Raw genomic sequence first — 27,751 nt, 5'->3', positions numbered from 1 at the left:
CCACAATTCAAAAAGGATGTGGAGAAGCTTGAGAGAGTCCAGAGAAGAGCCACGCGCATGATCGGAGGTCAGGAAAACAGATCTTATGATGACAGGCTGAGAGCTGTGGGGCTCTTTAGCCTGGAAAAGCGCAGGTTCAGGGGTGATCTGATGGCCACCTATGAGTTAATCAGGGGTGTTCACCAGGATATGGGGGAACGATTGTTCACCAGAGTGCCCCAAGGGATGACAAGGTTGAACAGTTATAAACTACTGCAAGACTTTCAGGCTGGACATAAGGAAGAATTTCTTTACTGTCTGAGCCCCCAAGGTCTGGAATAGCCTGCCATTGGAGGTGGTTCAAGCACCAACATTGAATGTCTTCAAGAGAAATTTGGATGCTTATCTTGCTGGGATCCTATGACCCCAGCTGACTTCCTGCCCCTTGGGCAGGGGGCCAGACTTGATGATCTTCCAAGGTCCCTTCCAGCCCTAATGTCTATGAAATCCATGAAATCTAAAAGAGAGGGGCAGGCTACAACTAGATCTGGACAGGTTACAGGGGTGGGCGGATGAGAATAGGATGGGATTCAATACTGAAAAGTGCAAGGTACTGCACGTAGGGAGGAAGAACCAGCAGCATACCTACAGGCTGGGGAACTCTCTTCTCATCAGCACAGAGGCAGAGAAGGATCTTGGAGTCACTACTGATTACAAGATGAACATGGGCTGCCAATGTGAGGACATGGTCAGCAAGGCTAACCGCACCTTGTCATGCATCCGCAGATGCATTACAAGCAGGTCCAAGGAGGTGATCTCCCACCTCTATGCAACATTGGTCAGGCTGCAGTTGGAGTACTGCGTCCAGTTCTGGGCGCCGCACTTCAGGAGGGATGTGGACAGCATTGAGAGGGTCCAAAGGAGGGCCACTCGCATGATCGGGGGCAGCAGGGCAGGCCCTATGGGGAGAGGCTATGGGACCTGAACCTGTTCAGCCTCCACAAGAGAAGGCTGAGAGGGGATCTGGTGGCTGTCTGTAAACTGGCCAAGGGGGACCAGCAGGCAATGAGAGAGTCCCTGTTCCCCCAAGCACTACCAGGAGTAACAAGGAATAATGGCCTTAAATTGACAGAGTAGATTCAGGCTAGACATCGGGAGGCACTACTTCACAGTCAGAGTGGCGAGGATCTGGAACCAACTTCCAAGGGAAGTGGTGCTGGCCCCTACCCTGGGGGTCTTCAAAAGAAGGCTAGATATTCACCTAGCTAGGGTCATTTGACCCCAGCATTCTTTCCTGCCCGTGGGAGGGGGTCGGACTTGATGATCTGCTCAGGTCCTTTCTGACCCTACCAACTATGAAATTATGGATGAAGGCTGCAGTGAAAGAGTAACCCCAGTCATCTTGGATCTCTTTGCCATGGGACACAGGTTTCTCCTCTGCCAAGATATGTGCGGTTGCTGATGTGCAATGGCCTCCTTATATTAAACAAGTCATGTGCAGGCTTTTCCCACTGGTCCAACATCTACTACAATAACTAGTACAAATACCCTTAACTTCTACAAAGTCCTGTGGTGATGGACGAGTGGTGATGGAGACAGATGAAGTGATCATTGGGAGTCCCTAGTCACAGATCCACATGCAGGTGACAGTCATGTGTTGGCCACTTCTCACTTGGAACAATACAGGAGGCTGATTCAGCAGCTGCAGTCATGACTGAGCAGTCTTTTTTAGGATTCCCTCTGCTCACCCCGCACAGGAAGGGGACTAGAAAAGGTACCCCAAACATGCCTCATCTTATCTTACCCAATGGGATAGCCACTTCCAGGAGGATCACTTAAACTGCAGTCAAAACACAAAAATGCCCTTTGCATCCTGAAATGTATGAGCCCTACTAGAGGACCTGAACAGTGACAGACTAGAATGTAGAACAGCTGTTGTCACTTGAGAAGTCTCACGATACAACATCGATATCACTGCTTTTAGTGAGACCAGACCCGCAGACGTGGACCATCTGAGGGAGGAGGGGGGTGGCTATACATTCTTCTGGAAAGTGAAACCTCCAAACGACAGGTGAATACAAGGCATTGGTTTTGCCATTAAAAACCAGATTCTGAATGACCAAATTCCCTGTTGGCATTAACGAGTGGCTCATGACTTTCTACCTCCAACTGACCAACAATGCATTTGCTACCATCATCAGTGCATATGCCCTAACACTTGATGCTGAGGAAGAACAGTAAGAACAGTCCTATGCTGACCTTGATGAAATCCTGACTATCATCCTGAAAGAGGATAAGATTATCCTGCTTGGAGATTTCAATGCGAGAGTTGGCCAGGACTTTAGCATGTGGAGGGGCACCATTGGGAAGGAAAGAGTGGGCAAAGCCAATTCCAACGGCATCCTCTTCCACAATAAATGTGTAGAGTGTGACCTTGTTATTATTAACACTATCTTCAGACAACATGACAGGTACCAAAGCACCATGGCAATACCTCCTCTTGAAACAATGGTACCTCCTTGACTAAGTCATCATAAGAGCGCATGATCTAAAAGACGTTCATATCACTCATGTTATGAGAGGAGCCAATGACTACTGGATTGATCATTGCTTAGTAAGATCAATCGTGTCCATTAGGATTGCATTGAAACATCAAAAACAACCCAAATTAATCTAAAAACAGTACAACATCAAATGCCTTCAGACCCCTAGATACTGCAAAGCCCTCCAACCATATCTCGGCAAGAAACTTGCCAATCTTAGGATTGACAATGATGACATTTGAGTTAAGGAAGATTGGCAAGTGTGCCCGCCTCTGCTCCAAAAGGCATTCCCAGGCTACTTTTGTGTGGGTAGCTGACTGGGTCTGCCCCGGTCCCATGGGAGGGTCCCCAGAGGGTGCCCCGGGTGACGGTGGCAGATCCCCGGAACTCGCCAGCCGCGGTCTTAACTGGACCCTCAGTGGTGGGGTCCCCCTCTCCGCGGCCTCCAGTGTCAACATGCCTTTGGCGGGCACTTACGGGGCTCCAACCTCCCCTACACCCCGGCCAATGCCACCTTCAGCCATGGGTCTTCAGCCTCTTATCCCTGGTCCCACCTCGGCTCTTCCCTCGTCCCCGACCCACTCGGCTCGGTGACTTGAGCTGGGTTTTGGTTCGCAGACTACGGGACCCGAGACTCTGTTGCCCCTGCGGGCTTCCTCCCCGACGCCCCCACCGGCTCTCCCACTGGTTCTTCCACCGGCGTCCCTGCCGGCTCCCTCTCCAGTTCCTTCACCGGCGTCCCGGCCGGCGTTTTCACCGGTCCCTTCACCGGTGTCCCTGCCGGCTCTCCCTCCGGCTCCCTCACCGGCATCCCTGCCGGCTCTTCCACCGGTTCCTTCACTGGTGGTTCCCGTCCCCGCTCTCCTACCAGCTCTTGCATCGGCTCCGCAGCTGGGATCCTTGTGGCTGCTGCTCTTGCCGCTCCCGGTGCCGCTGCAGCTTACCCTGCCCACGGCAGAGACACTCCGTGGGTGCCTGCTTCCGGCCTCAGGCTTTCCTCCGGGCTTCATGTTCTCCTGCCATCCTGTGCCCCCAGGGCCGTGCTTTATTCCCGCCGGGTGGTGCCTCTCAGTGACGTCACCCGGCCTCAGCTGAATGTAAGCGCGGCTAATAAACCGCGCGGGTGGTTTCCCGGCGTGCGCATCTCTGCTGCCCTCGACTCCTGCAGAGGGTAAGTATGCACTTACGTTTCCTTTGGGTTTGGGCCGGGGTTTTCCTCTAGCCCCGGTGTCCCTGGGACAGCAAGCTGTAAGGGAGACCATCCATGAAGCTTGTACAGAATCAATTGGCTTTATCACCCATCACCATCAGGACCAGTTTGATGAAGGCTTTCTGTGGCTGGCAAAGCCAACCTACATCCAGTCAGAAACAGGGAACTTTTTGATGACTTAAAGCTGAAGCCCAAAAGAAGATTCAAGAAGTCGAAAACAAATGGTGGGAGGTGAAGGCAAAAGAAATCTAACAATTTGTTGACAGTCATGGCATCTTGATCTTGACATCATCTTGACTTCTTCAGTAGTCATTGGTGACTGATGAAACCATCTAATCCATCCTGCAGCATCCAGTAAGGTAAGCATTTGCCAGTCTACCAACCTTTGAAGAAGTCCACTGGGCAATAAGACAGATGAAGGACAGCGAAGCTTCTGGCCCTGATGACATACCAGATAAGGTCTTTAAAGTAGGTGGGGAAACTATGACCAACAAGCGCTACACACTATTTCTCAAAATCTGGAACACTGGAAATTCCTGCTGACCTAAGGAATGCCAATATTGTCACCATTTTTTAAGTGGGAGGATTGTCACACAAATGCTAGTGTCCTTACCACCGCTAACACCACCAGTATGGAAGCATTGATTATTCAACGTCAGCTGTGGTGGACAGGGCATTGTGTGTGCATGCTTGATGTACATTTACCAAAACAACTGCTATAGTTCCAACTTAGCCAAGGGAAAAGGACACAGAGGGCCAAAGGAAATGCTTCAGGGACATGGAGTTGGTCTAATAAAAGACTTTTATTAAGTTGTATTGGTGTAATAAAAGGTATCAGATTTACTCAAAGAACCTTGTCTGCCTATGTCCTTAGACCAACATGGCTACAACCTACACCCCTGAAACATTAAGTGTGGCATTGACACCACAAACTAGGAAAAACTAGCCTGGGACAGGGCTATGTGGTGATGCCTTGTGAGAAAAGGCACATCATACTTTTAGGAAAACCATCTTGCCCTGGAGGCAGAAAAACAACAGAAATGGAAGTCAAGGAAACAAGGCTGAGAGATCTATGGTCTGACCTGTCTTTTAAACACTGCCTGTGGCATTTGCCAGAGGGTCTGCAGCTCTATGATCCGCCTTCATAGCCATCAATGGACTCATTTACCACCCTTTACTTGTTCCGTGGGAGTGATCAACCTTGACCGTGTGATTGCCATACCTGGTATAGTACAAACTATACTTTTTGAAAGCATAAACTATGCATGATATTAGGCCAAAGCCAAAGAGTCGTGATTTACCACATAGTTATTTGGGCTGGGCCTCACCAAAGTCAACAGCATTTAAAGTCATGGTGACCCCACAGTTCAGCACGTCTCAGTATATGTATGCACTCCAGTTCCCTTTCCACAAAGCATCCATGTGCTGATTAGCTCCCATTCATGACTGGGACTGAGTGTTCTTATCACAAATCCTGGGATGCTTCAAAAATGTATATGCAGATGAGGTGCAAGGCAATGGAATCCTGCTTCACCTCATGGAGGGTGGGACCGCACTAATCATAGGCACCAGACTGAGATGGGCCAACAGAGGGATTCTGAATGAACTGTATGCAATGTCATGGCTCACTATGATTTGAAAAAGTCAGCAGTGAGGGGGGCTGCACTTAATGGCCACTATGGTATGTCTTATTCAGATGGGCTGTACTAATCTATCTTTGTGGTAGGGTCCTTGTTTGCCCAAAATAGGCCATGTATTTCATAGTCATGCTCAGTGTTGGCTGCATTTAATCAAATTCATAGTTTGTTTCTATTGTTTCCACATGTTGCTTCTGGCAGCAATTTAACAATATACAATGTATTTAGTCAGATTTTGTTGCATGTGATTATTAGATGAGGGTTTTTTTCCCCCATGCCAGTTTGGGGGGAAAAGCTTGTTTTGTATTCAAGCAAATACAATACTCTTTCTTCCTTCATTTTCCCTTTCTATTTTTTTCATACCTTTCTCATCCTTCCCTCATCAAAATGCTAAATCTGTGCTTTAAAAAATATGCTGCCTGAGTTACTTTAGAAAAGAAAGACTTTAAAAATCTGAACTTTGTGCATTGCACCATGTTATAAACTAAGAGATGCTTTTCTTCTGTGTTGAAGATCAGTGTGTTTAATTCATCAAATGTTTTCTCTTATTGTAAAGAGTTTCCTCTCTCAGAACCCTTCTCCTAGTGTCTTCTAGTATCTCCTAAAATCATATGATTTCATGACAGTTGTCAGGATTCTGTATGAACTTTTCTCTTCAGTTGTCTAATGGTTTAACAAAAAGTATTAACACTATAATCAGCCACACAACTTTATCTTCCATGTTGCTGTAGTGTTGCAGTATTATTATAGCCATCATGGGCCAGGTAATTAGTATGAGAGAAGCAGGATTTACTTGGCAATATTTTTTATTGGAACAGTTATTTTGTTGGGAGAAATGTTAGACAAGCTTTGGCCACAGACCTGAGAAGAGAAGGTTTTGCCTTAAAGCTTGACTAACATCTCTGCCAACTATATAGTTGGTCTAGTAAAAAAAAAAATTACCAAACAAATCTCACTTCATGTTAACTTTACAAAAAGAAGTAGAATATTTACCACTTGTAGTCATTAAATGGCATTTTACCAACCAGTCAGAAGAAAAATTGTAATAAAAGTGAGTCTTCTTTTGGTGTGATTCAAGGCATTGTTTTTATCTGTGTGTTGAAGTTTTTTGTTATTTTTTTTGCTTAGGCCTTTTGTTTTGCTTGAACCCTTAGTTAGTGTAAATCATCATAGCTCCATCAACTTTAATTGTAACAGGGTAACTATTGGGGCTGGTCACCATGCCAGTCACCATGCCCACCTCCCTGTCTGGGCAGTCTGTCCACCTACACTCGCCTGTCATGCCTCGGCTCCTTTCTGGGTCGCTGTGGCATCTGGCCCAACTAAGCTTCAGGTGTCCTCAGACATGCCTGGGCCTTTAACTCATGCCCCTCACTGGGGCCTCTACTCCAGCTATACCGATCAGCTTCTGTGCAGCCCTCCAAACCATCTTCAGGCCCTACTCTGCATCGCTGCCGGGTGCGGCTAGTTAAGCCAGCACCTGTGCAGCCCTTCAGACCATCCTTGGCCCTACTCTACACAGCTGCTGGCTGCTGCCACTCTGATCGACTTATGTGCAGCCCTTCAGACCCTCGTCAGGTCCTACTCTGCACAGCCGCCGGGTCCCTACAACTCTGCTCCCTCACTGGGGCCTCTGCACCTCAGGCATCTGCCAACTTACCTGGACCCCCTTAACTTAGCATATGGCTGTTCAGGCCTCAGGCGTCTGTCAGCATACCTGGACCCTTCTGGGCATTATACTTCCTTGGAACTCAGGTATCTGTTGACTTACCTGGACTCTTGCCTCAGGCCCCGCTCACTGGGCTTGGGCTCCTGTGCTTTTGTGTCAAGGTGTGCTCCCCTAGCCTTTCCCCTCCACAGGGTAACCCACAAGGCAGTGAGGGCTAAGGCTTTCTGGTGCCCCATACTCACCCTTCACTGGGGAGGCACAGGTGTGGCATTTCCTGGAAGCTGCCTTGCCAGAAGCAGCCTCACCACAACATCCAACTCCAGCAGGGTGTAGTTTTAGGTCATTCCCCAGGACCAGGAGCCTCCTGCCATCCGCACAGTTCCTACCCTGTCCTCTGGGTGTTCCTGAGCAAGAGCTCCAAGTGGGTGATGTTCTGCCTCTAGCTGCTTGCAGCATCTGCTGCTGGACTTACTGCTCAAGCCTGCTCTTATTGCTAGCAGCTGAGTCCTCTTCCCAAATCAGGCAGTCTCCTGCTAGCCATATGACTCCTGACTGGGGAGCACAGCCATCTGGAGGTTGCCTCTGCTGCCTACTCAGGCCCTTTGAGTGGCAGGCACCACAGGTGTCCTGCTGCAAGGAGGCACCCAAAGGTGCCCTGCCACAGTAATGGTGCTACATATCATTGTTGCATATCTGGCACTTTATTGACAAATATATGTACAGACCCTTAGTGTCTCAGTTATTAATTTCTGGAGCCATTTTTAATGACACAATGAAATTGGATCACCTTTTATATTCAGACTGCACTCTCAACAAATGCTCACATGTATGATTTTCCAGGGAAGAATTAGAAAGACAAACCAAAGAGACACTGAAACTCCAAGAAGAAGCAACCAAATTCACCATGGAATCAATTACACATTCTCGGATTCATGAGGACACTTCATCAAGTGGCAGCATTTCCACTGGGGGCAAGTATTAAGCAGATTTCAACACAGTAAGAATTCAAGAGTATATCACTTTTAATATTACGCTGTCTTGTGGTGCGAAGCATAGACATAGCATGCAGTTGTTAAAAAGGTGCTCAAGGGTTGAAATTTTACATTAAAATTTAATTTTTAGGTAAATATCCTCCAATTGTTTCAAAACTGGCACCTCAAATTCTGAACAGCATACAAAAATTTCATTTTTGTTTTTTCCTCTGAATTAACAAAGCAGTGGTTAGGCTTGTGGATGGGAGTTGGACATGTATGGGCAAAGGTAGAGTCTTCCAATTCTAGACTACTGGAAGACTGGATCCACAAGAGCATAAATCAAAATCAGATTGCCAGTGGTTCCTTATTAAGGCAATAACAAATGTCTTATTTTACCCTTGGATAATCCAGCCATGCTACTACCATTGGCTAGAAGGTGATCACCTCCCATGGTTCACTCTACCATGGGATGGCCATCCTGGGAGCTAAGGGCTGTGGCTGCAGAGCCTGACCCACCACCTCCCTGCATGTTGTGCAGTTATTTATGTGAGCACAAGATGAGAGCAACCAGGGCTTGAAACGATACTATTCTGATCTTCCAGCTTCTCCCTCACACATTATACTGGAATAAAGGACTAAACAGAGGACAGGGCAAGAATAATTTGTCCTTAGAACAAGGAAACTTTTAATATCTATTACCTTAATACCTTCCAGTGACCGAGAAGATGGGATGGAGAGCACCCTCAACAAGTTTGCAGACGACATCAAGCTGGGGGGAGTAATATATACACTGGAGGGTAGGTCTAGGATTCAGAGAGACCTCAGTGAATTGTAGGATTGAACCAAAGGAAATCTCATGAGGTTCAGTAAGGATAAATGCAAAGACTTGCACTTAGGATGGAACAATCCTGTGCACTGGTACAGAACTGACTGGCTAAACAGCAGCTCTGCAGAAAAGGAGCTGGGGGTTATAGTGGACAATAAGCTGAATATGAGCCAACAGTGTGCCGTTGTTGTGAAGAAGGCTAATGGCATTGTGGCCAGGCACCTTTGGTGTCTGCCACTTTAAGAGACTTAAGCAGGCTGTGGAGCAGCTGGCAGGTGCTGTGCAGCCTAACGAGGCAGTCACATGACTGTGGGAGGGCTCCTGGATTGGAGGATGGGGATGAGCAACCTCATTATAAACCCAGGCCCTCAGGGCTGAGCTGGCAGTTGTTGGAGGGAGCCAGAGAGAGAATATTGCTCAGAAGTCCCAGTGAGGAGGTAGAGTAGTGGCCTCAGGGGGAGGGTCAGAACAGTAGCCCCAGTAAGGGGTGGTGTGGCCGCAGTAGGGGGACACATGTGGGAGTGGCTGAGAGGTAGGCTGTGTAGAGTAGGGTCCGTATGGGGGCCTGAAGGGCTGAACAGGGACTATGTAAAGTAGGGTCTGTGTGAGGGGCCTGAAGGACTGTGCATAGTCTGATAGCGCGAGCCCCAGTGAGGGGGCAGAGTAGTTACCCCAGCAAGGGGATAGTGTAAGGCCCTAGTGAGCAGGGCATATGTCCAAGGTAAGTCTCCAGACACCTGAGGCCAAGTTTGGGCCAGAGGCCGAGTGCAGCCCAGCAATGGGGCTGGGGGAGTTAGGAGTAATTTGGATGCCATCTGCGAGGCATGGGACATGGTAAAGGGGAGGTTGGAACTGTGTATTATGCCCTTGGCATCAGGCATTAAATGGGCAGCCTCCCACCTTAGAAACAACTTATTAATTACATCAAAGGTGTGGCAGGAAAGTCAGGTGGGCAGACTGCCCTAGACAGGTGGGCACACCAACTTTTTGAAAGGCCCCTGAGACAACCCCCTGTCACAGGCGTACTGGGCTGCATTAGTAGGAGCATTGCCAGCAGATCAAGGGAAGTGATTCTTTCTCTCTATTCACCACTGGTGAGGCTACATCTGGAGTACTGCGTCCAGTTTTGGGCCCCTCACTACAGAAAGGATGTAGGCAAATTGGAGCAAGTCCATAGAGGGCAATGACAATGGTTCAGGGGCTAGGGCACATGACTTATGAGGAAAGGCTGAGGGCACTTTACTTATTTAATTTGGAGAAGAGAAGATTGTGGGTGATATAATCACAGCCTTCAGTTACCTGAAGGGTGGCTCCAGTGAGGATGGAGCTGGACTCTTCTCAGTGGTGGCAGATAACAGAACAAGGAGCAATGGTTTCAAGTTGCAGCAAGGGAAGTTTAGGTTAGATATTAGGAAGAATTTTCTCACTAGGAGAGTAGTAAAACACTGGAACAGGTTATCTAGAGAGGTGGTGGAATCTCCATCCTTGGAGGTTTTTAAGACCTGGCTAGACAAAGCCATGGCTGGGATGACACAATTGGGGATGGTTCTGCTTTGATCAGGGGGTTGGACTAGATGGCCTCCTGAGGTCTTTTCCAACCCTAATTTTCTATGATTCGGTAATTGATTTTCCATTGTCTTGAAGAGGGTTGCACACAGATCTGCACCATTACTTCATTTATTCTCTGTAAGGAGTCCAGTTTTAACATTCAATATGTTCCCCTTTTAGGTGCTATTAGCCCATTCATCATCAATCAGAACATGTTGGCTTCTTCCATTCACAGCACAGTGATGGAAACTTCTGCCTCTTGCACTGGCAGTAGCCCCCCCAAAACAGTCTTGTTTTCTAAATATGAAGTGGACATAGATACCCAGAGAAAGAGTGCTGGTTATCTGGGAAAAGAACACATTGAAAGCATCTTGGAAGAATATTCACAGCAAGTTCGGGATTTGCAGAAGAGGCTAAAGGAAGTGAGTTGCAAATTTTGCACTAGAGTCATATTTACAGCTAAGCTGTGCCACTTCCATATGGGCTGGATTCTTGGGCTTCCTGAAGCAGTGTTGCCTATGTGCCAGATCTGGCCTGCAGAGCCATGTCATCTGGCTGGCAGGGATCCCTACTGAGTTTGGAAATTTAGTAATAGAGGAATGATGGCAGTGTCAATTTCTGGTCCTGTACTCCCAAATTTCCAGACCCATGTGGAGGTCTGCAGGCGGATAACTTGGCCCTTCTCTTGTGTGCAGGGTTGCTTCATGGCCAGATTCTGGCTCACAGGGTCAGGCTAGCACCCAGGCAGATCCAGGCATGCAGGAGTTGGGCCAGCTCAGCCAGATCTGGACTTGTGCGGCCAAGGTGGTGCATGGCTGGATCCAGTGCTCAGGATCAGCCCAGCATGGAGAATTGCACCTGCAAACTGATTCCATGTGTTGACTGTACACAGGATCTGGGCACAGACTGACTCCTTTCCATGCTTCTGGCCTATGGGGTTGAAAGGTTGGGCACCACTGGCCTAAAGGATGGTCTCATAAGCACAGTTTAGAACAATTTTATGGCTTTCAAATAACATTTGGCAGACCAGAATAGCCTGAGGGAAATGGCACTCTTGCCAAGGCCCTTTAGTCTGTGTCTTCATCACACCTCCCAAACTTTAGCATAGAGGAACAAGATATTTCCTCAGAAACATTAGTATTGACTCTAATAATGAGTTACCATGTTGTTCTTAGTTGGATTTCATTTTGATCAAATATTTAATAATTTTTTTGGGGTTTTTTTCAGACTACTGAGCTGCATGAGCAACAGAGGTTCAATTTAAAACAGACCATTATAGATTTGCAGACCAAATTAAAGGAAGTGCAAATGGAGAGAGAGACCTTGATGGATATTAGGTGCGCACACTTAAAGAGTCCATACAAAACCCCTGTTTGGGCTTTGGGAGGCAGAGCAAGACTCGAAAGGTGGAATCAGCTTCCAAGAGCGAAGAGGCTTCTGGAGAAAGAAAGGCTCTGCCTCATAGGTTTAGGCAACATGCCAGACCCCCCAAATTGCATAAATAATAATTATTAGAATAATATACTATGTTAGGTTGAGTAAAAATGAATATGATGTATCACATAACTTTAAATATTTCTTGGGTTCCTGAAATACAGGCGACGAGAATCCCAGAGCCAGGAAGATATGAAAATACAGCTTCAGAGTACCATTCAGGAGTTAGAAACAGCTAATCATCTTCAGGAGGAGATGTTGAGGGAGGCCAACAGCCAAACTGAGCATCTGAAAACGATGGTGCATGTTCATGAGGAAGTTCTCCAGGAACTGCGGGGCATCCTAGTGGATTATGAAGACAGCACAAGCAAGAAGGTGTACGAGCATGAAAATATCACTAATCTCCACATCCGCAACCTGGGCACAGCTTTTAGTAAAGTCCTACGAGATCTGGACTTAGAGGTCTCGTACCTCAAAGGGAGGATTTTCCCAGTAAGTGGAAATAATGCTGTTTTTTCTTCTACTTAAGTTTGGTGCTTCCAAGTCACTATTTGCCATTTACAGTACTCTACAAACCAAAGCCATGCCTCAAAGCCTGGCCCAGGTAACCATACTGTTCACTATCCATCTATGCATTGGGAAGCAAGGAGAATCTTCCCTAGAGCTAGAGAAGCTGTGAGAACAGCCCATACAGGTTGTGTCAGAGTGCTCCATTAACCCAGTGCATGCCAACCCCAACCTCCTGGAGTGGTCCATCCAGATGTGTCTCTGGGGAGCCCTGTAGAATCTATTTTTGCTCAGTATATCCAGGTGCTTTTGTATATAAAGATAAAACAAGCCTGAGATTCTAGTACTGCTGCTCATTTTTCTTCTAAATATGCTCAACAGCTACCAGATTACAGCTGTTACATCCATTTGGTAGTACCTCTGTGTGGCAGAGCAACCTGCTCCTTTATGGTTTGAGGACCTAAGGCAAGGTGGCTCTGTTCAGTTAGCAGGCCAAACTAAGAGGTAATCAAATATCCCTTATAAAGGACTGAGGTAGAAGCTACAAAAAGTGGCAGGAGAAGGTGGACTCTTGCAATAGACTGAGATAGAGGGATCCATGGAAAGGAATGTTTGGGAGAGGTGGTTCTGGGTGGGCAAAGGAGGTTTTTGCTCAACTTTTAGCCTAAGTTTTATGTTAAAGAAAAAACTTGCCTCAAAAGATAAAAACTATTACCCACAAAACCCTGTTGCCTCAAAGGAACTTTGAGCTTGTTAGTGTAATGAGTCTTTACTGGGCTGGTGGAAGAAGGTAGTTCCCTCTTATGCAGGTAAGAAGCACCTTACATACCAATGTAATAACTTAAACATGATATTGTTATATTATTCATGGCTGCCATCAATCACTCGGGCCGGTTTAAATTGCAATTTAGCATTTTTCATGAAAGTCATGAAATTAAGGGATTTTCACGAGTGTGATTTGCGTGGGTGCCTGCCTGAGCCTTGTGGACTAAGTTGGCACTGGGTAGGGGAGGGGCTGTTTGAAAGGAAGCTCAGGGGCTCAAGCCCCCCGAGGCTCAGGCAGGTGCATGCTACGAGACACCTACGTGGGGGACCCCAGTGCGGGCAGAGCCCCCCACCTCACAGCCTGCTTCCTGGGAGTTGCGGGGGTACCTGGACCACTGTCCAGTGCCCAGTTCCCACCCCTTTCCACGCTGACGTGCAGCTTGCCCTCCACCTGCTGCATACTGCTGCAATTCTGCTTGCTGCTGTCTTTTGAGGGGTCCTGCCCCACCACCACCACCATCATTGCTGCCATTGTCGGAGGTAGGCAGAAAGATGCAGCACTGGAGCTGCCTCTGACACCTCCTCAAGGCCCCTTGTTTCCTGTTGCCAGGCGCACTGCCAGATGAGTCCCGTCCCTGGCCCTGGGAGCCAGGTGGGTCCCCAGGTGGATTGGAGGCTTTATTTCCTACCTCCCCCTCACCCCGCACTCCCACTGGACACTTCTGATCCCTGCCCCCAGCCTGGCACTGAGAGCTAGGCTCAGCTAGCCAGATGACCCTAAACCTGCTCCCTCAGCTAATCAGGCTGTGTGGGTGGGGTGCCACAATTCTAGTGTGAAAATGGCAGCCCCTACCACGATTGTGCCATGATAATTGTGAGCTAGGCCATGATATAAGCTGGGCCCTATCTGCTGCCGAGCATGCTGGGGAGCCCCCTGTGCTTCTGTGGGACACTCCATGCGCCTCACCATCGCAGCACTCACGAGCTGCCTGCTACCTAGAGGTATGTAGAAAAAACATTTGAAGCTGTGTCCATGTCCGAATCACCGAATCTTTCCAAATCTCTCTGAATCGATTCGGAGGGTTCTGATTTGATTCAGAGAGATTAGAGGGTCCTGTGATTCAATTTGGATTTGGAGCTTCGGCCTCCGAATTGGGCTGAATCTCCACCGAATCAAACCAGGGACTGAAACTTCACTCAGCCCTAGTGGCGAAGAGCGATTACTTACTGGATACCACTGAACTTTATTCCCAACAGATGGAAGAACAACTTGAATCCCTGAAAAAAGAATCACTGACCAAAACAGAACTTCTGCTTCAACAGCATCAAAATAGGTACCTTTCTCCATTTACTTACTAGACCTGATCAGACCACTGGGCGTTCGTACTTCAAAAGGATGATTTTTTTTTGGTACCATATGCTGATACTACAGTGGGCACAAGGGGCAGGAGGAATTGCTGGTGTTTTAGGTCTCAAATGCTTCCATTCTAGCCTTTTAATGTCTCATAACGTCCTGATATTTTTACTTCTTAAACTGATCATTTTCAGTCACTGCCTGGAGGATAATCTTATAGAAGAGTTTGAGTAGAAATGGTTCCAGTGTGTAAAAGGGGGAGGATTTTCTGACTAGGTTTTTTACCATGTCCCTTCCTAATATTCCCTTCATGTAGGGTTTTTTTTTACTGACTAGTACTAAAATATTTAAATAATTCTTGTGCAGTGAACAAGGGCCATGGTGCCAAAGCAGTTCATGCATATTTTTATGGCAAAAGAAGTGTGAGTTCAAGCCTCCCTCTGGAGTCTCACAAGTGACAAGCCCCAGTCAGTCTAGCTGCAAATGGGTACCTGGCTGATGTGCTACAAGTTATATCACTCCCTTCTATGCCATTGGCTGCAGAAACTTGTGTTCCTTAATCATGCTTGCCTAATGGGCTGCTTAGGCTTGAATAAACCTTTTACCTTTGTGTGGATGGCAAGACCATTTAAAAGCCAATTAGGACAGCGTCATCAGCTTCAGTAAGCTGAAAGATAAGAACAGTGAAATATGTCTTAATTATAACTGCAAAAAGTTTTGAAAATGCCTTTTGCTTTTTTCAAGCAAAACTCTTCCCATGATTGTAATTAAACTGAAGGACTGATATCACTACAGAGGCTGTAATACAGCTTGCAAGGGGCCTGGTAGTGCTTTAATGTAAATAACAAGGAGTGAACAATTTAACTTTTATTTGCTGACTCATTATCCTGGGCCAGCCCAACAGTACTTTCTTGTCTATTTCATTCAAAACAATGACCTTATACTCTAATACTGTCAACTGAATTCAGTTATGCTGAACTGGTAGCAAAATAAAAGCACATTTTATAAAATTCATAGCAAATCATCAAAATGTTTAAATTTGTATCCACAGTTCATGCAGTGGGGAACTTGGTTCCTGCCTTGAACACAGTTTTAATCAGTATTTTTTCTTAAAACAGGATTGAAGAACTAATAAATGAGCATGAACAGGAGATGGCAGCACTGACTGATAAAGCTAATCATGCACGCAGCCATGCAAGTAGTATCCAAACCCATATGGAAATCATCCAGTATGTTCCTCAATTATATTGTAGACAACATTAAAAGTAACCTTGATTCTCTCCACTGTTTCACTTCACCCTTCCTCTAATGTCTTGTTTTGTTTCAGATTTAGTCAGCCTTATGGAAATTGTGGGAGGAGATGGCTAGAAAGGTTGCTAAATAGACAAGAGTGAACATAGTCTTGTGATTAAGACAAAATTCTGAGAATTGGGAGACACAAAGACTTGACTCTCTTCTTGCTTAGCAGAGTGTAAATCAAGCAGGGTAACTCATGAATTTATAGTGAAGTTAAACTGGTATGAAATGAGAATCAGGCCCTGGGCCCGTTTTCCAACTACCATAAACTTCTTTGCAGAACATTGAACAAACTTCTGAAATCTGCGTTTTGAGCAGCTTCTGCATGGAGTAAAGTGAAGGAATAGGCAGAAATTTTTCCTTCCCATGTTGCTGTACTGGAATACTTATGTAGTATATTCCTTGTTCTCCTTAGGGCAGAGATGGCCAACCTATGGCACAAGTGCCATGAGTAGACTCTATGTGTAGCACATGGCAGATGAGACAGAGGGCAGGCAGCACAGTTGACACAGGCAGGGAGCAGAAAGCAGAGAAGCAGATCAGGCAGGGAGAACAGGCCTGGGAGCAGAAAACAAAGCAGCCGATCAGGCAGGGGTAGGGGATCAGAGTAGTACTCAGTGGGTGCATCTCCTTGTGAAATTAATGTGAAGTAATAAACTCCTGAGTTGAATATATGCCCAGGAGCAATAAACTCTTGAGCAGTAAACTCCAGCATTTATTGCCATTTGTACGTATGCCTGGCATTGCAACATGCTGAGCCAGATCAGGGCATCCCCAGCTGGCAGGGGGCCCCAGGGGTCAGCCTGCCAGCTCAGCACTGCTCCCCCCTGGCTCAATGTACTGCAGAGGGGTGGCTGGGGCATGAGGGTGCTAGGTGGCATGCAGCCCCCACACTGAAGCACCCTTGTTCCCCAGCTAGTCGGGGCAGCATCTACATGTGTGCTGTTGTGGAGTTTTTAACTCTGCAGCTGTATTTACAAGTAGTATTCTGCTGTGGGGTAAATTAGTATACTCTACCCTAGTAGGGATGCATGTGTAGATGCTGTGTAGCTGATTAGTCTACTGCACAGTAAACGTCTTGTGTAGATGTACCCAATGAAGGTATGGGGCTTAACTTGTGGCATGCCTGCCAAAAAGTTGGCTCCTACTTCCTTTGGGAGTTTAGGTACTTCTTCTGTATTCCACAGTTTCAAGAAGCAGGGCTCCAATAAGACCAGAAGAGGTGGGAGCATGGGCCTTTTCCTTTCTACACCCACCTAAAGACTGGGAAAAGTATGCTGCAAAAGCTCATTCACTGGTGTAAAAAGAGTACCCCCACATGTGCAGGAACAGCACCTGGGAGATTGTGCCTCAGTTTGAGGCACAGTCTTCTAAGGCCTCATCCAGATATGGTGCATTTCCACAAATCCCCTAATCAAGGATTATTACATAAAGTCGCACTTAATCATTCAGTGTGTTGTAGTTTCCTTATCTGTAACACAGGGTTAAGAGTAGAATGGTCAAAAAACAGTGTTCAATAAAGTTCAGTCACCATAGTGGACTGCCAGGTGGTATCTGGATATGTGTCAAGCTTTAGTAACTCTTAAATTTTTTTCCTATTTTCAATTTTTTTCTCAGAGAGCAAACAAGAAACCAGAATTCAATGTACACGCGTCAGGTCAGTCAGCTGGAATCTACTGTTTCTCAGCTACGTTCTGAATTACGGGAAGCTAAAAGGATGTATGAAGACAAGGTGTGTATGGCCAGAGCTCCTTAGGTACCCTGGGCAGTTTGTTTTTTAACTATTCAATTACATACTGTATTTAAGAACAAGTAGTATTGTTCTCTGACATAAAAAATAATTGCAGAAACCACAGGTTAAAAACAGTGCAAATTATGCCTTTTGGAAATAAGTGCAAAGGACTGTTAAGTACCAGCCACATGATTATTAGTTATGTAGATTAAAGGCATTAAGCTACTTCAAAAATCATGGAACATATTTAGAAAACATAATCAAGCAAATAAAAAGGGCTGTTTGCATTAGCTGTAGCATCCACAAGTGCTCTCCACTAAAGTTGTCTTAGAAAATGAAAGAGGTACTTAACCTGCCAAAGTATGTTAAGAAAGGGAGTTGGCACCTGGAGTGTTTATTTTTACCCATTAACTGTGTAGTTGTATATACTGTTTCTGAAGCTCCCTGTAATTATGATTGTCGCTATGATTGCTTTCTCCTCTAGTTAAAGCTCTTTGAATTCACAATTACAGTAAAATTATTTGACAAAGTCAAAAATTTGCCTCATTTCCTCAGAAATCCTTTATTATGTTTACCTTTCCCCTTCTCATGCCTGCCTTCATATTGTTGGGATTTTCCTCACCTCATTAATATTCTGTTTGCTATCTATTGAATGTCCTTTATTTCAGGGACATTCAGTTTCCTAATCATATACCACCTGTGATCCCATAATATACCTGACTACAAAAGCATTTGGCTGCCTGGAAACATAATTTTAGTAGTTAAGCATTTTAAACTATGTTCAACCTGGAAAGAGTGGTGGACAGATTTTTGATGGTATTTAGATGTCTAGAGATTCACTTGTACAGGTTACTAACCTAACCCAATGCGATTCTTATTCTCACCCAGGAAATATTGCAAGCAGGAAAGACTGAATTTGCTACCATTTAAAGGACCAAGCACTTTTCTTAATTCCAGCAGAAAGTTTAGTAGTGCTCTTAAAATTCCCAATACAAAGTACATGCAGCAAATCACCTTCATGTCCCATGACTTTTTTGCAGGCAACACATATGGAATTACTTCAGAGGGAATTTTTTCTATTTGCTCTTCCTCTGTTCACTTTTTTGTCTCTTTCCAGAGATCCCTCTCTCAAAAAATACACATTCACTGCCCTCTCAAAAATGGGAACAAGGGAGTTACTTTAAGTGTGTATCAGAAAGGTGTTGGCTTCCATTACTTCTTTTTCCCAAGTATGTGAGATCTAAGAAAATTGAACATAGGATCACAGCAAAGGTAGGGTTGGAAGGACCTTATGGGTCCAGACAGAAGTTACATTTGTTGCATGATTGGCCCCCTGAAACTGTTCTCCAGCCAGGCTATGACACACGTGCATGGCTGCAGAGTGCTTTACAAGTGGCCAGATCGTACAACAAATTAACCATTATCAAATGAGGGATCAGATGAAAGCGCTCCACTTTGAAGCACCTTAGGACAGTGATTCTCAACCTTTTTTGTACCAGGACCCACTTGTAAACATCACTGGCCAGTCCTGACCCAGTAAATAGTTTAAGTAGAAAACAGGTCCCTGGCCTGCAACCACCACGGCCGTTCTCCTTCTGGCCCCAACCTGCAGTGCCCCCCCAGCCCTGCTCATGCCCCTCACTCCCAACCTGGTGCTCCCCACCCCCAGGTCCCAGCCCCCAGTGTGTGGGGCAGGCGGGGGTGTACGGGGCATGGGGGGGCACGTGCCCCCCCCCCCCAATATTTATGCACCTACAGTGGACACAGGGCTGTAGCCTGCTGGACTGGCACAGGCAGGAGCTGTCTCCATGGCCCAGTGGGTGGGACCCAGCTCAGGAAGGAGGAGTGGGGTGGCGAGACTTGTTGTTGTCACCGCCACTGTCAAGACCCCTGCACCAGCCACACCGCCAGCAGTGCGAGGAGTAATGGATGGGGAAGGGCAGCGCTGCCCTCGTCTCCTCCTGCCACTAGCTGTTTTCATGCTGGGATGTGGCTCTACCATGCCACCACGGCCCAGCTGTTGCTGTTGCCACTCTACTCAGGCTGCCCATGCTGCTTGCCACCTCCCCTCCCCTCCAGGGTAGAGTTGTGGCCTGACAGAAGTGGCAGTGATGGCCAGGCCATGGTGGTGGGGTAGAGCTATGGCCCAGTGCATGAGAGGCTGGTGGCAGGAGGAGGTGAGAGCAATGTGGCACCCCCTGTCTGTTGCTCCTCATGCTGCTCGCAGCACAGTGGTGTGGGAGTCCTGGTAGTGGCGGCGGCAGCAATGAGTCTTGCTGCCCCACTCTGCCCTCCTGTGCCAGGTCCTGCCTGCTGGGCCATGGAAACGGTTCCTGCCTGTGTCTCTGCTGGTCCAGGCAGGCTGCAGCCCCATGCCAGCTGTTGGTGCACAAATCTGGGGGAGCATGTATCCCCCCATGCATTTCCTGTGCCCCCTGCCCTTGTCTATGCCTCCCCACCTCATAGACCTCCCTGGGGTGAGCTGCTTTCCATGCTGCCTGGCTGCTATGTGCATGTGTGCATGTACACACATATAGTTTCATAGTTGGTAGGGTCAGAAGAGACCGGAGCAGATCATCAAGTCTGACCGCCTGCCATGGCAGGAAAGAGTACTGGGGTCAAACAACCCTGGCGAGGTGTTCATCTAGCCTCCTCTTACCCCTAGGGTAGGAGCCAGCACCACTTCTCTTGGAAGTTGGTTCCAGATCCTAGCCGCCCTGAGAGTGAAGTAGCGCCTTCTGATATCTAGCCTAAATCTACCCTCTGCCAGCTTGTTACCATTATTATTGTCACTCCTGGTAGTGCTTGGGGGAACAGGGACTTTCCCAATGCCTGCTGGTCCCCCCTGACCAGTTTGTAAACAGCCACTAGATCCCCCCTCAGCCTTCCCTTGTGGAGGCTGAACAGGTTCAGGTCCCTTAACCTCTCCTTGTAGGGCCTGCCCTGCTGACTCCTGATCATGCAGGTGGCCTTCCTCTGGACACTCTCCATGTTGTCCACATCCCTCCTGAAGTGCGGCGCCCAGAACAGGACGCAGTACTCCAACTGCGGCCTGAGCAGTGTTGCATAGAGGGTACTCCTTGTACCTGCTTGAGATGCATCTGTGGATGCATGACAAGGTGTGGTTGACCTTCCTAACCCCATCCCCACACTATTGGCCCATGTTCATTTTGGCATCAATAATGACTCCAAAATCCTTTTCTGCCTCTGCACTGACAAGAAGGGAGTTCCCCAGCCTGTAGGTATGCTGCTGGTTCTTCCTTCCCAGGTGCAGCACCTTGCACTTGTCAGTGTTAAAACCCATCCTGTTCTCATCCGCCCACCCCTGTAACCTGTCTAGGTCTGATTGCAGCCTATTCCTCCCTTCTAGCGTGTCCACTTCTCCCCACATCTTAGTGTCATCTGTGAATTTGAACAGGGTGCTTTTTACACCCTCGTCCAAGTCGCTGATGAAGATGTTGAGCAGTGCGGGCCCGAGGACTGAGCCCTGGGGAACCCCACTGCCCACATCCCTCCAGGTCGAAAATGACCCATCCACCACCACTCTCTGGGTGCAGCCCTCCAGCCAACTAGTGACCCATTTGACTGTGTAGGTGTCGACGCCACAGTCTCCTAGTTTTTTAATGAGAATGAGGTGAGAGACAGTGTCGAAGGCCTTCCTAAAGTCCACAAAGCCTACGTCTACTGCTACACCTGTGTCTAAGGCTTCTGTGACCTGGTCATAGAAGGCCATCAGGTTGGTCTGACAGGACCTGCCTCTAATGAACCCGTGTTGATTGCCCCTAAGCATAATCTCCCCTGCTGGCCCCTTGTGGACATGCGCCAGGATAATTCTCTCAAAGAGCTTCTCCAGGACCGAGGTAAGACTAACTGGCCTATACTTTCCTGGGTCCTCCTTCCTCCCTTTTTTGAAAATGGGAACCACATTGGCCCTTTTCCAGTCCTCTGGCACCACACTAGAGCACCATGAGTGCTCCTAAAGCCGTGCCAGAGGTCCCGCAATGACCTCTGCTAATTCCCTCAGCACCCTGGGATGGAGATCGTCAGGACCTGCTGATTTAAATACATCCAGTCCCTCCAGAAGTTCCCTGACTAGGTCCTCACTGACCCTGGGCCTGGGTGTGCCTCCCCTGGGATGTATGGGGGTCCCGGTGGGGAGGGTGACCTGGTTCCTGCTCAGAAAAATGGAGGCAAAGAAATTGTTAAATAGGTTAGCTTTGCTGTCTGGTGTGATGACCAAATTTCCTAGCGTGTCCTTGCTTTGGCCCCATGTTACCCAGTACCTTCTTTTTACCCCCTATGTATTTAAAAAAGGACTTCTTGTTGTCCTTGATCCAGGTAGCTAGTCCCAGTTCCATCTCCGCCTTGGCCACGGGGTGGGGAGAGAGACTAGGGGAGAGAGGCTACAGGTAGGATCCTTGGCTGGATTGGCTCCAAAGTGGAGCTCAGTCCCTTCCCACTGACCCAACAGGCGAACATCTGTTGGGTTAGGGGGGCTGCTGTAACTCATGGAGCTTTATTCAGAAGTGGGGGCCAGCACATCTATCAGCACCACATTTGATCTTCTAGTCAAGCTCCCTGCTAAAAGTAGGATCCATCCTGACTAAACCATTCCAGTCAAGTGTCTGTGTAACCTGCTTTTGAAAATTTCCAGGGATGGAGATTTCACAACCTGTCTAGTGAGCTTGTTCCAATGGCTGACCATCCTCATAGTCAGAAACTTGTTCCTAATAGCCAACCTAAATTTCTTCTGCTGCAGTCTGAGACCATTGCTTCTAGCCCCGTCTCCTACAGCCAAAGGAATGGTTATCTCCATTCCTCTCTATAATCACCCTTCAGATATTTGAAGACAGTTATCAAAACTTTCCTCTATCTTCTCTTCTCCAGACTAAATAACCCCAGTTCTTTTAGCCTTTCCTCATATGTCATTAATGAATTGTTAATATATCAAAAAGCCAGTTTCTGTGTCCTGATAGTAGCTTCTATAGTAGTGGTTCTCAACCAGGGTCTGGGTCACTGCCAGATCCTTTGAAGGGTGTCACAAGGTGTGAGGAGATGAATAGATAAGTTATACAGATAAGCTAGGCCCAGGCTTGTCCCTGCTTGGATGATCCCCCACCCCTACTGCTCTCCCCTGCGTAAGGGAGTAAGCTCTGTAATATATAAATCAGGTTTTGAAATTGAGTGCCGTTCAATTCACTAAAGTTATGGAGGGAGGCTTCTAGTCCACTGAGGGGTGTCTCAAGTCCAAAAACATTAAGAACAGCTACACTGTAGTATAAGGTTTTCTTTGAGTTCACAAAGTTGGTTTGAGGATATCTCTAGATGTATACATGCTTCACGATATATGGCTGTCTGGACCATAAAAGAACTGAGTTTCTGCACAAGTGAAGGCCACTATCCATACTGACTGCTCAAGGACTAAGGATCACCCTGATATCACAGCTATGCCTGAATGATGTTGTCAGGGAATAACTGTGGTGAATAGAGGACTTCTGTATAGATGACCCTTGCTTCTTATGATTCCCCCAAGATTCACTGAGTTATGGCTCAGTCACCTGTAGGAACCCTGCCTTCTTATTGGGATATTTTTAGAGGAAACAGAGAGAAACTCTGTAGAGAGATTTCCCTTGACCAGCATTAGAGACCTTATTAACCACAGTGTTTTGTGTCCTTTTTGTATCCAATTTCTATTTACTTATTCCCTTTCCTAGGCCTGTGCCCTTTGGTTTTGTAGGGCACATCTACATGTGCATTTAAGCATGATTAATGAGCATTAAGCAATTTTTGCAGGTGTCTACATGTGCAGGGTCTTGGCACTAAAGTTAGTGCACTTGGTAAATGCCCTGGCAAGCCCTGGCAAGTGCCCCTAGTGGCTGGGCAGACCCAGAACTAAAGTTACGTTAATGCACTTTAACTAGTTATGCCTAAATTTGCCACTTTAATGTGCTTTAAGTGTGCGCACATTTAGATGCTCATCTGTAATGCACAGTACATTAGGCTAATGCGTATTAATGCATCTCATGTAGACATGCCCATAGACAATCTGGCTGTGGTTCTGCTATTTCGTTATTATTAAAGGAAAATTGCCTTTTTCCCCCTTAGAGGAAGATTTAGAAGAACTTGCTGCCTACTGTCTTTAAAATTGGACTAACTGACTCATGCAATAATATTTGATTTCTGGATTCAAATCCATCTACAGTTATAAGTCATGCTGACTTTGGCAGTCTTCTCCTGCTTACTAGTAGAAATAGGTCACATAACAGAACTGCCACCCAATTTGATATTCTCTGTTCAAGAAGGGCTTGGGAATGAAATGGCAGGGTACTGAAAGTTAAACTTCAAGTGGCATGACACAGATGTACTGGGAATTTGAAGTCAGGCCAACCTGGACTCTAGTTCCACTTATTATTTGCTTAGTCTTACATGTGTCAAAATCCAGTCCAAACTGTTTCCAAAAAAAGCCTTTCATAGAACCACAGATTTCAGGCCACGTAAACTGTGTTGTATATGCCAATTACCTTTTGCTGTTATACTCAAGTCTCTGGTAGGAGTACTGTTCACCATGGATTTTTGCATATAAATTATTTTTAGCATCAAAAAATTACTTTTGGCATAAACAGAGTAGTATGTGATATTGGAAGATGCCACCCATGTATCTGTGGAATTCAGTCTTTGGACACTTGTCCCTTTCCAAATAGTTGACAACAACAGATTAAAAAATGGAAACCCAGAATCTAATGAACAGTACTTCTGCAAGAAATTAGTAATATTCTGAGACCATTGCTTTTGGATTCTCACAAAAGGAGCTGCTCTTTTGTTGATGCATACCAATGTTTACTTTCAAAGAGAAAGTATATTACACTAAATCAGTGAGACAAACTCTGTAGTGAAAGACAAGCTGGCATTTGGAGAGCATCTAATTTCAGGTTGGTATGTGAAGTTATTCTCATGGATGAGTGGGAGGTTATCTAAATGAAGTTTTTATAACTACATATACTCAAGCACTGCTTTCCAGCCTCCCTGGTAGGAAAATATTTTAGTAACTAATCCTTTTAGACATGCATGGTTGAAAAGTGTCTTCAGCACTTCTGAGAATCATGTTACTTATTGCAGTTCCTGAATATGAATTTAGGTAGTTAAGGGTAGGCACCCATACTTGAAAATGTTGGTCTTAGTATTTCTTATGATTAAACACCATTGTAGACTAATCTACTGTTTCTTTTATAGGTCCCCTATAATGCCACTGTCACAAGCTGTGCCATTTTAGAGAAATATAATAATTTCCATTTGGAGCTAAAATATTTGTACGTGTACATTTCATAGGGCACAACTGTGTGTGCAATTAATGTGCAGAAAATTCAGGCTCATTAATGTGCTTCCGGGTGCATGTCCACGTGTGCCCCTATCAGGAAGCAAATTGCCCCTGACAGGATCAGCCCAGTCCAGGGCTTCTTTTGCCCAGCTCTGCCCCCCTGCAACAGTGAGGAGGAATTCCAGGCTCCCCCGGGTGCTAGCCCTGAGGGCTGGTAGTGGGGTTGGGAGCTGGTCCTGATCTCTGCTAGGTGGAGAGAGCCATGTGGGGATCGGGACCCATCCCAATCCCAATGTGGCTGGGAGACAGCTGCCCCTGCAGCTGGCACAGCTCCCCCCTCATTGGGGCCAAGCCAGGCAGCAGTGGACCCCCTGCTGCCTGGGCTGACTGGGAGCAAATTGTTCCCGGTCAGCATCTACATGCATCTAGTACCTGTATGTGTGGGTACTGGCAAATGGCATATTAGACTAATTTAATGCACAGTAAGTCCCATGCGCATATAGACAGCAATGCTTTACTGAGCATTAGATTAGTCTAATATTCAGTAAAGTGTTTCATGTAGATGCACCTGTAATGTAGTAACAGTGAAAGAATGCAGGCCCTTGTGTATTACTGGCTTTATCAACCACTGCATCAGACATACAGAACCTTCCATTCCGACCATAACATGTTTGAAGGATTTCAGTTTGTCTTTAAGAATAATGAGCATGTGACTAGGTGTACATGCATTTTTAGGGATGTTTGCTGATATAGGATAAGATGCTGTATTTTGCTACCCATGTGGGCATAGCAGTCACTCTCCGTGTGTTTGAGAGGCTTTCTCCACCCTTTAGGCTAAATCTTGGCTCAGATTATCCTAGGTGGGTCTGCATGTGGAGAGGTGTTTCAAGGAACAGATCTGTTCTCTGCTGTGTGGGGTGGGGGTGGGGGTGGGGGGGCACTTCTTCCCATTCCTAGGTTTCACAGAGGGCTTCCTTCCAGCTTGGGCTCTCAGACATGGGTTGAGGGAAGCATATAATTTTCTCCATGAGTTCTCAGAGATTACCCAGAGTAGGTAGTTTGACCTGTCTCATGGAGCCTTTCCATAGAGTACCAGGGGCATTTGGATGAACAGGGGCTGACAGAGTGAGTCTACTAGAACTGCATTTCTGGTGCACAGGAGAATACCAGCCAATTCACAGAGCCCTTGCCTTCTGCATATCCACAGGAATCTCTGGGTCTTAGAACCCAAACTACAACTGATGAGCAGGGAGAGCCAATCCAAGCTCTACAGTGGTTTGGGGAAAGATATCACAAGGAGAACCTTACTGAGCTTTCTTCCACAATAAACTTCTACTTGATACTAGCATCATTGGCATTATCTATAATTGCAGAATCATAGGACATTAGGGTTGGAAGGGACCTCAAGAGGCCATTTAGTCCAACTCTGCTTAAAGAAAGACCACCCCCAAGTAGATCATCCCACCCAAGGCTTTGTTTTGCTGGGTCTTAAAAACAGTCAAGGATGGAGAGTAACCTCTATGGGTAACCTGTTCCAGTGTTTTACTGCCCTCTGGGCATGTCTACATATGCTATTAATTCGAAGTAGGCTTACTGAGCAGTAATAAAAATACTGCCCAGTAAGCCTACAGGGAAAGCATGTCTACACCTGCTCCCTCTTGGGAGCAGATTTGCTCCCACCCTGCTCTGCCCCCTTGCAGCAGCCAGGAGGAGCTCCAGGCTTCCCACTCCCACCCCCACGCTAGCCTGGGGGCTGGCAAGGGGCACAGGGTGGTCCCAGTGGGCAGGGTGCCAGGAAAGTTCTCCAGCTGCAGCAGCAGCTGTCTCCCGGGCCTGTGCACATTGTGAGGGGACCTGATGTGCATGGAACCAAGAGAGAGCTGTCCCTACATCGGGCAGAGCTCTCCTGGCTCGGCGCACATCCAGACACAACTGCCAGCAAGCCGCCTGCCAGGCATGGGGTTTGCTGGGAGCTGTCCAGGGTGTGGGGCAGCTGCAGGTGAGCCTCCTGCTGGCTGAGAAGACGCAGGGCTCACCAGCAGCTGCTCTGCTTGGCACGGAGCTGGCTGCTCCAGGGAGTTGGGGGGAGGCTAGGAATCCATCCTTCCATGTAAGCTGGCTGCTCCAGCGGACACCACATGGAGCTGGCTGCTCTGGGGAGCAAGTGGGGGCTGGGAATCCAGCTCTCCAGAGCAGCCAGCTCTGCATGGAGAGCAGGGACAGGGTCAGAGACCTCCCCAATCCTGACCTTGATCAGCTCCTGGAGGGAGCCAGGGAGCTGAGCAGCACCAGGACCAGGGACAGAGAGCTTCCTGTGCTCTGTGGCTCCCTGCTGGCTAAAATGACCAGGAGCAAATTTGCTTCTGGCCAGCATCTACATGTGTTTTACTACACAGCATATACTGCACGGTTAGTTTACTACTTGTATTTATAGGTAGTAGCTAACTGCGTAGTAGACTAATTTACTGTGAAGTAAATGTGAGCACATGTAGATGATGACGCTTTACTGCATAGTAGACTAATCTACTGCTCACTACTAATCTACTATGCAGTAAAGTGTCTCATGTATGCACACTCTCTTACTAAGAAAGTGTTCCCTAATATCTAAACTCAACTTCCCTTGCTGCACCTTGAGACCAATGCTCCTTGTTCTGTTATCTGCCACCACTGAGAACAGTCCAGCTCCATCCTTATTGGAACCACCCTTCAGGTAGGTGAAGGCTGATAATAAATCCCCTATCATGTGCATGCAGCATGTGGCCCAGTGTGGCAGGCATTCCCTGCAAGTGGCATGGAGCCCCAGGTGACAGCTTGGAGCTTCCCAAAAGTGCACAGCCCCCACACTGTGCCACACCTGCATGGGGCAACTGCCCATAAGCTGCGGGTGGTGTGGGAGGCTGGAGCCAGGCAGGAGGGCTGGCAGGGAGCTGGAGCTGGGTGGGGGAGTGAGCAGGGGGGCTGG

General features: G+C 47.1%; 1 protein-coding gene across 16 annotated transcripts in view; it reads left to right on the top strand.

The window, feature by feature from the left end:
• The window catches only part of CCDC158 (coiled-coil domain containing 158), a 116,480-nt gene that overhangs the window by 35,965 nt on the left and 52,764 nt on the right, over window positions 1-27,751 (top strand). For 14 of the 16 annotated variants that reach the window (XM_019498739.2, XM_059722405.1, XM_059722406.1 and 11 more), the window contains 7 exons: window positions 7,879-8,009; window positions 10,567-10,808; window positions 11,614-11,723; window positions 11,985-12,312; window positions 14,350-14,426; window positions 15,565-15,675; window positions 17,360-17,474. In XM_019498739.2, the coding sequence (XP_019354284.1) occupies window positions 7,879-8,009; window positions 10,567-10,808; window positions 11,614-11,723; window positions 11,985-12,312; window positions 14,350-14,426; window positions 15,565-15,675; window positions 17,360-17,474 (1,114 nt within the window). Of the gene's footprint in view, window positions 1-7,878; window positions 8,010-8,726; window positions 8,810-10,566; window positions 10,809-11,613; window positions 11,724-11,984; window positions 12,313-14,349; window positions 14,427-15,564; window positions 15,676-17,359; window positions 17,475-27,751 lie in introns of those variants that run through there. The other 2 variants (XM_019498749.2, XM_019498750.2) reach the window with 2 other exon arrangements.

Source organism: Alligator mississippiensis, chromosome 2 (assembly GCF_030867095.1).
Source record: "Alligator mississippiensis isolate rAllMis1 chromosome 2, rAllMis1, whole genome shotgun sequence".
Classification (NCBI taxonomy): Eukaryota; Metazoa; Chordata; order Crocodylia; family Alligatoridae; genus Alligator; species Alligator mississippiensis.
Note: the sequence above shows the minus strand (reverse complement) of the source record. Positions and strands in the feature narration are given on the sequence as shown.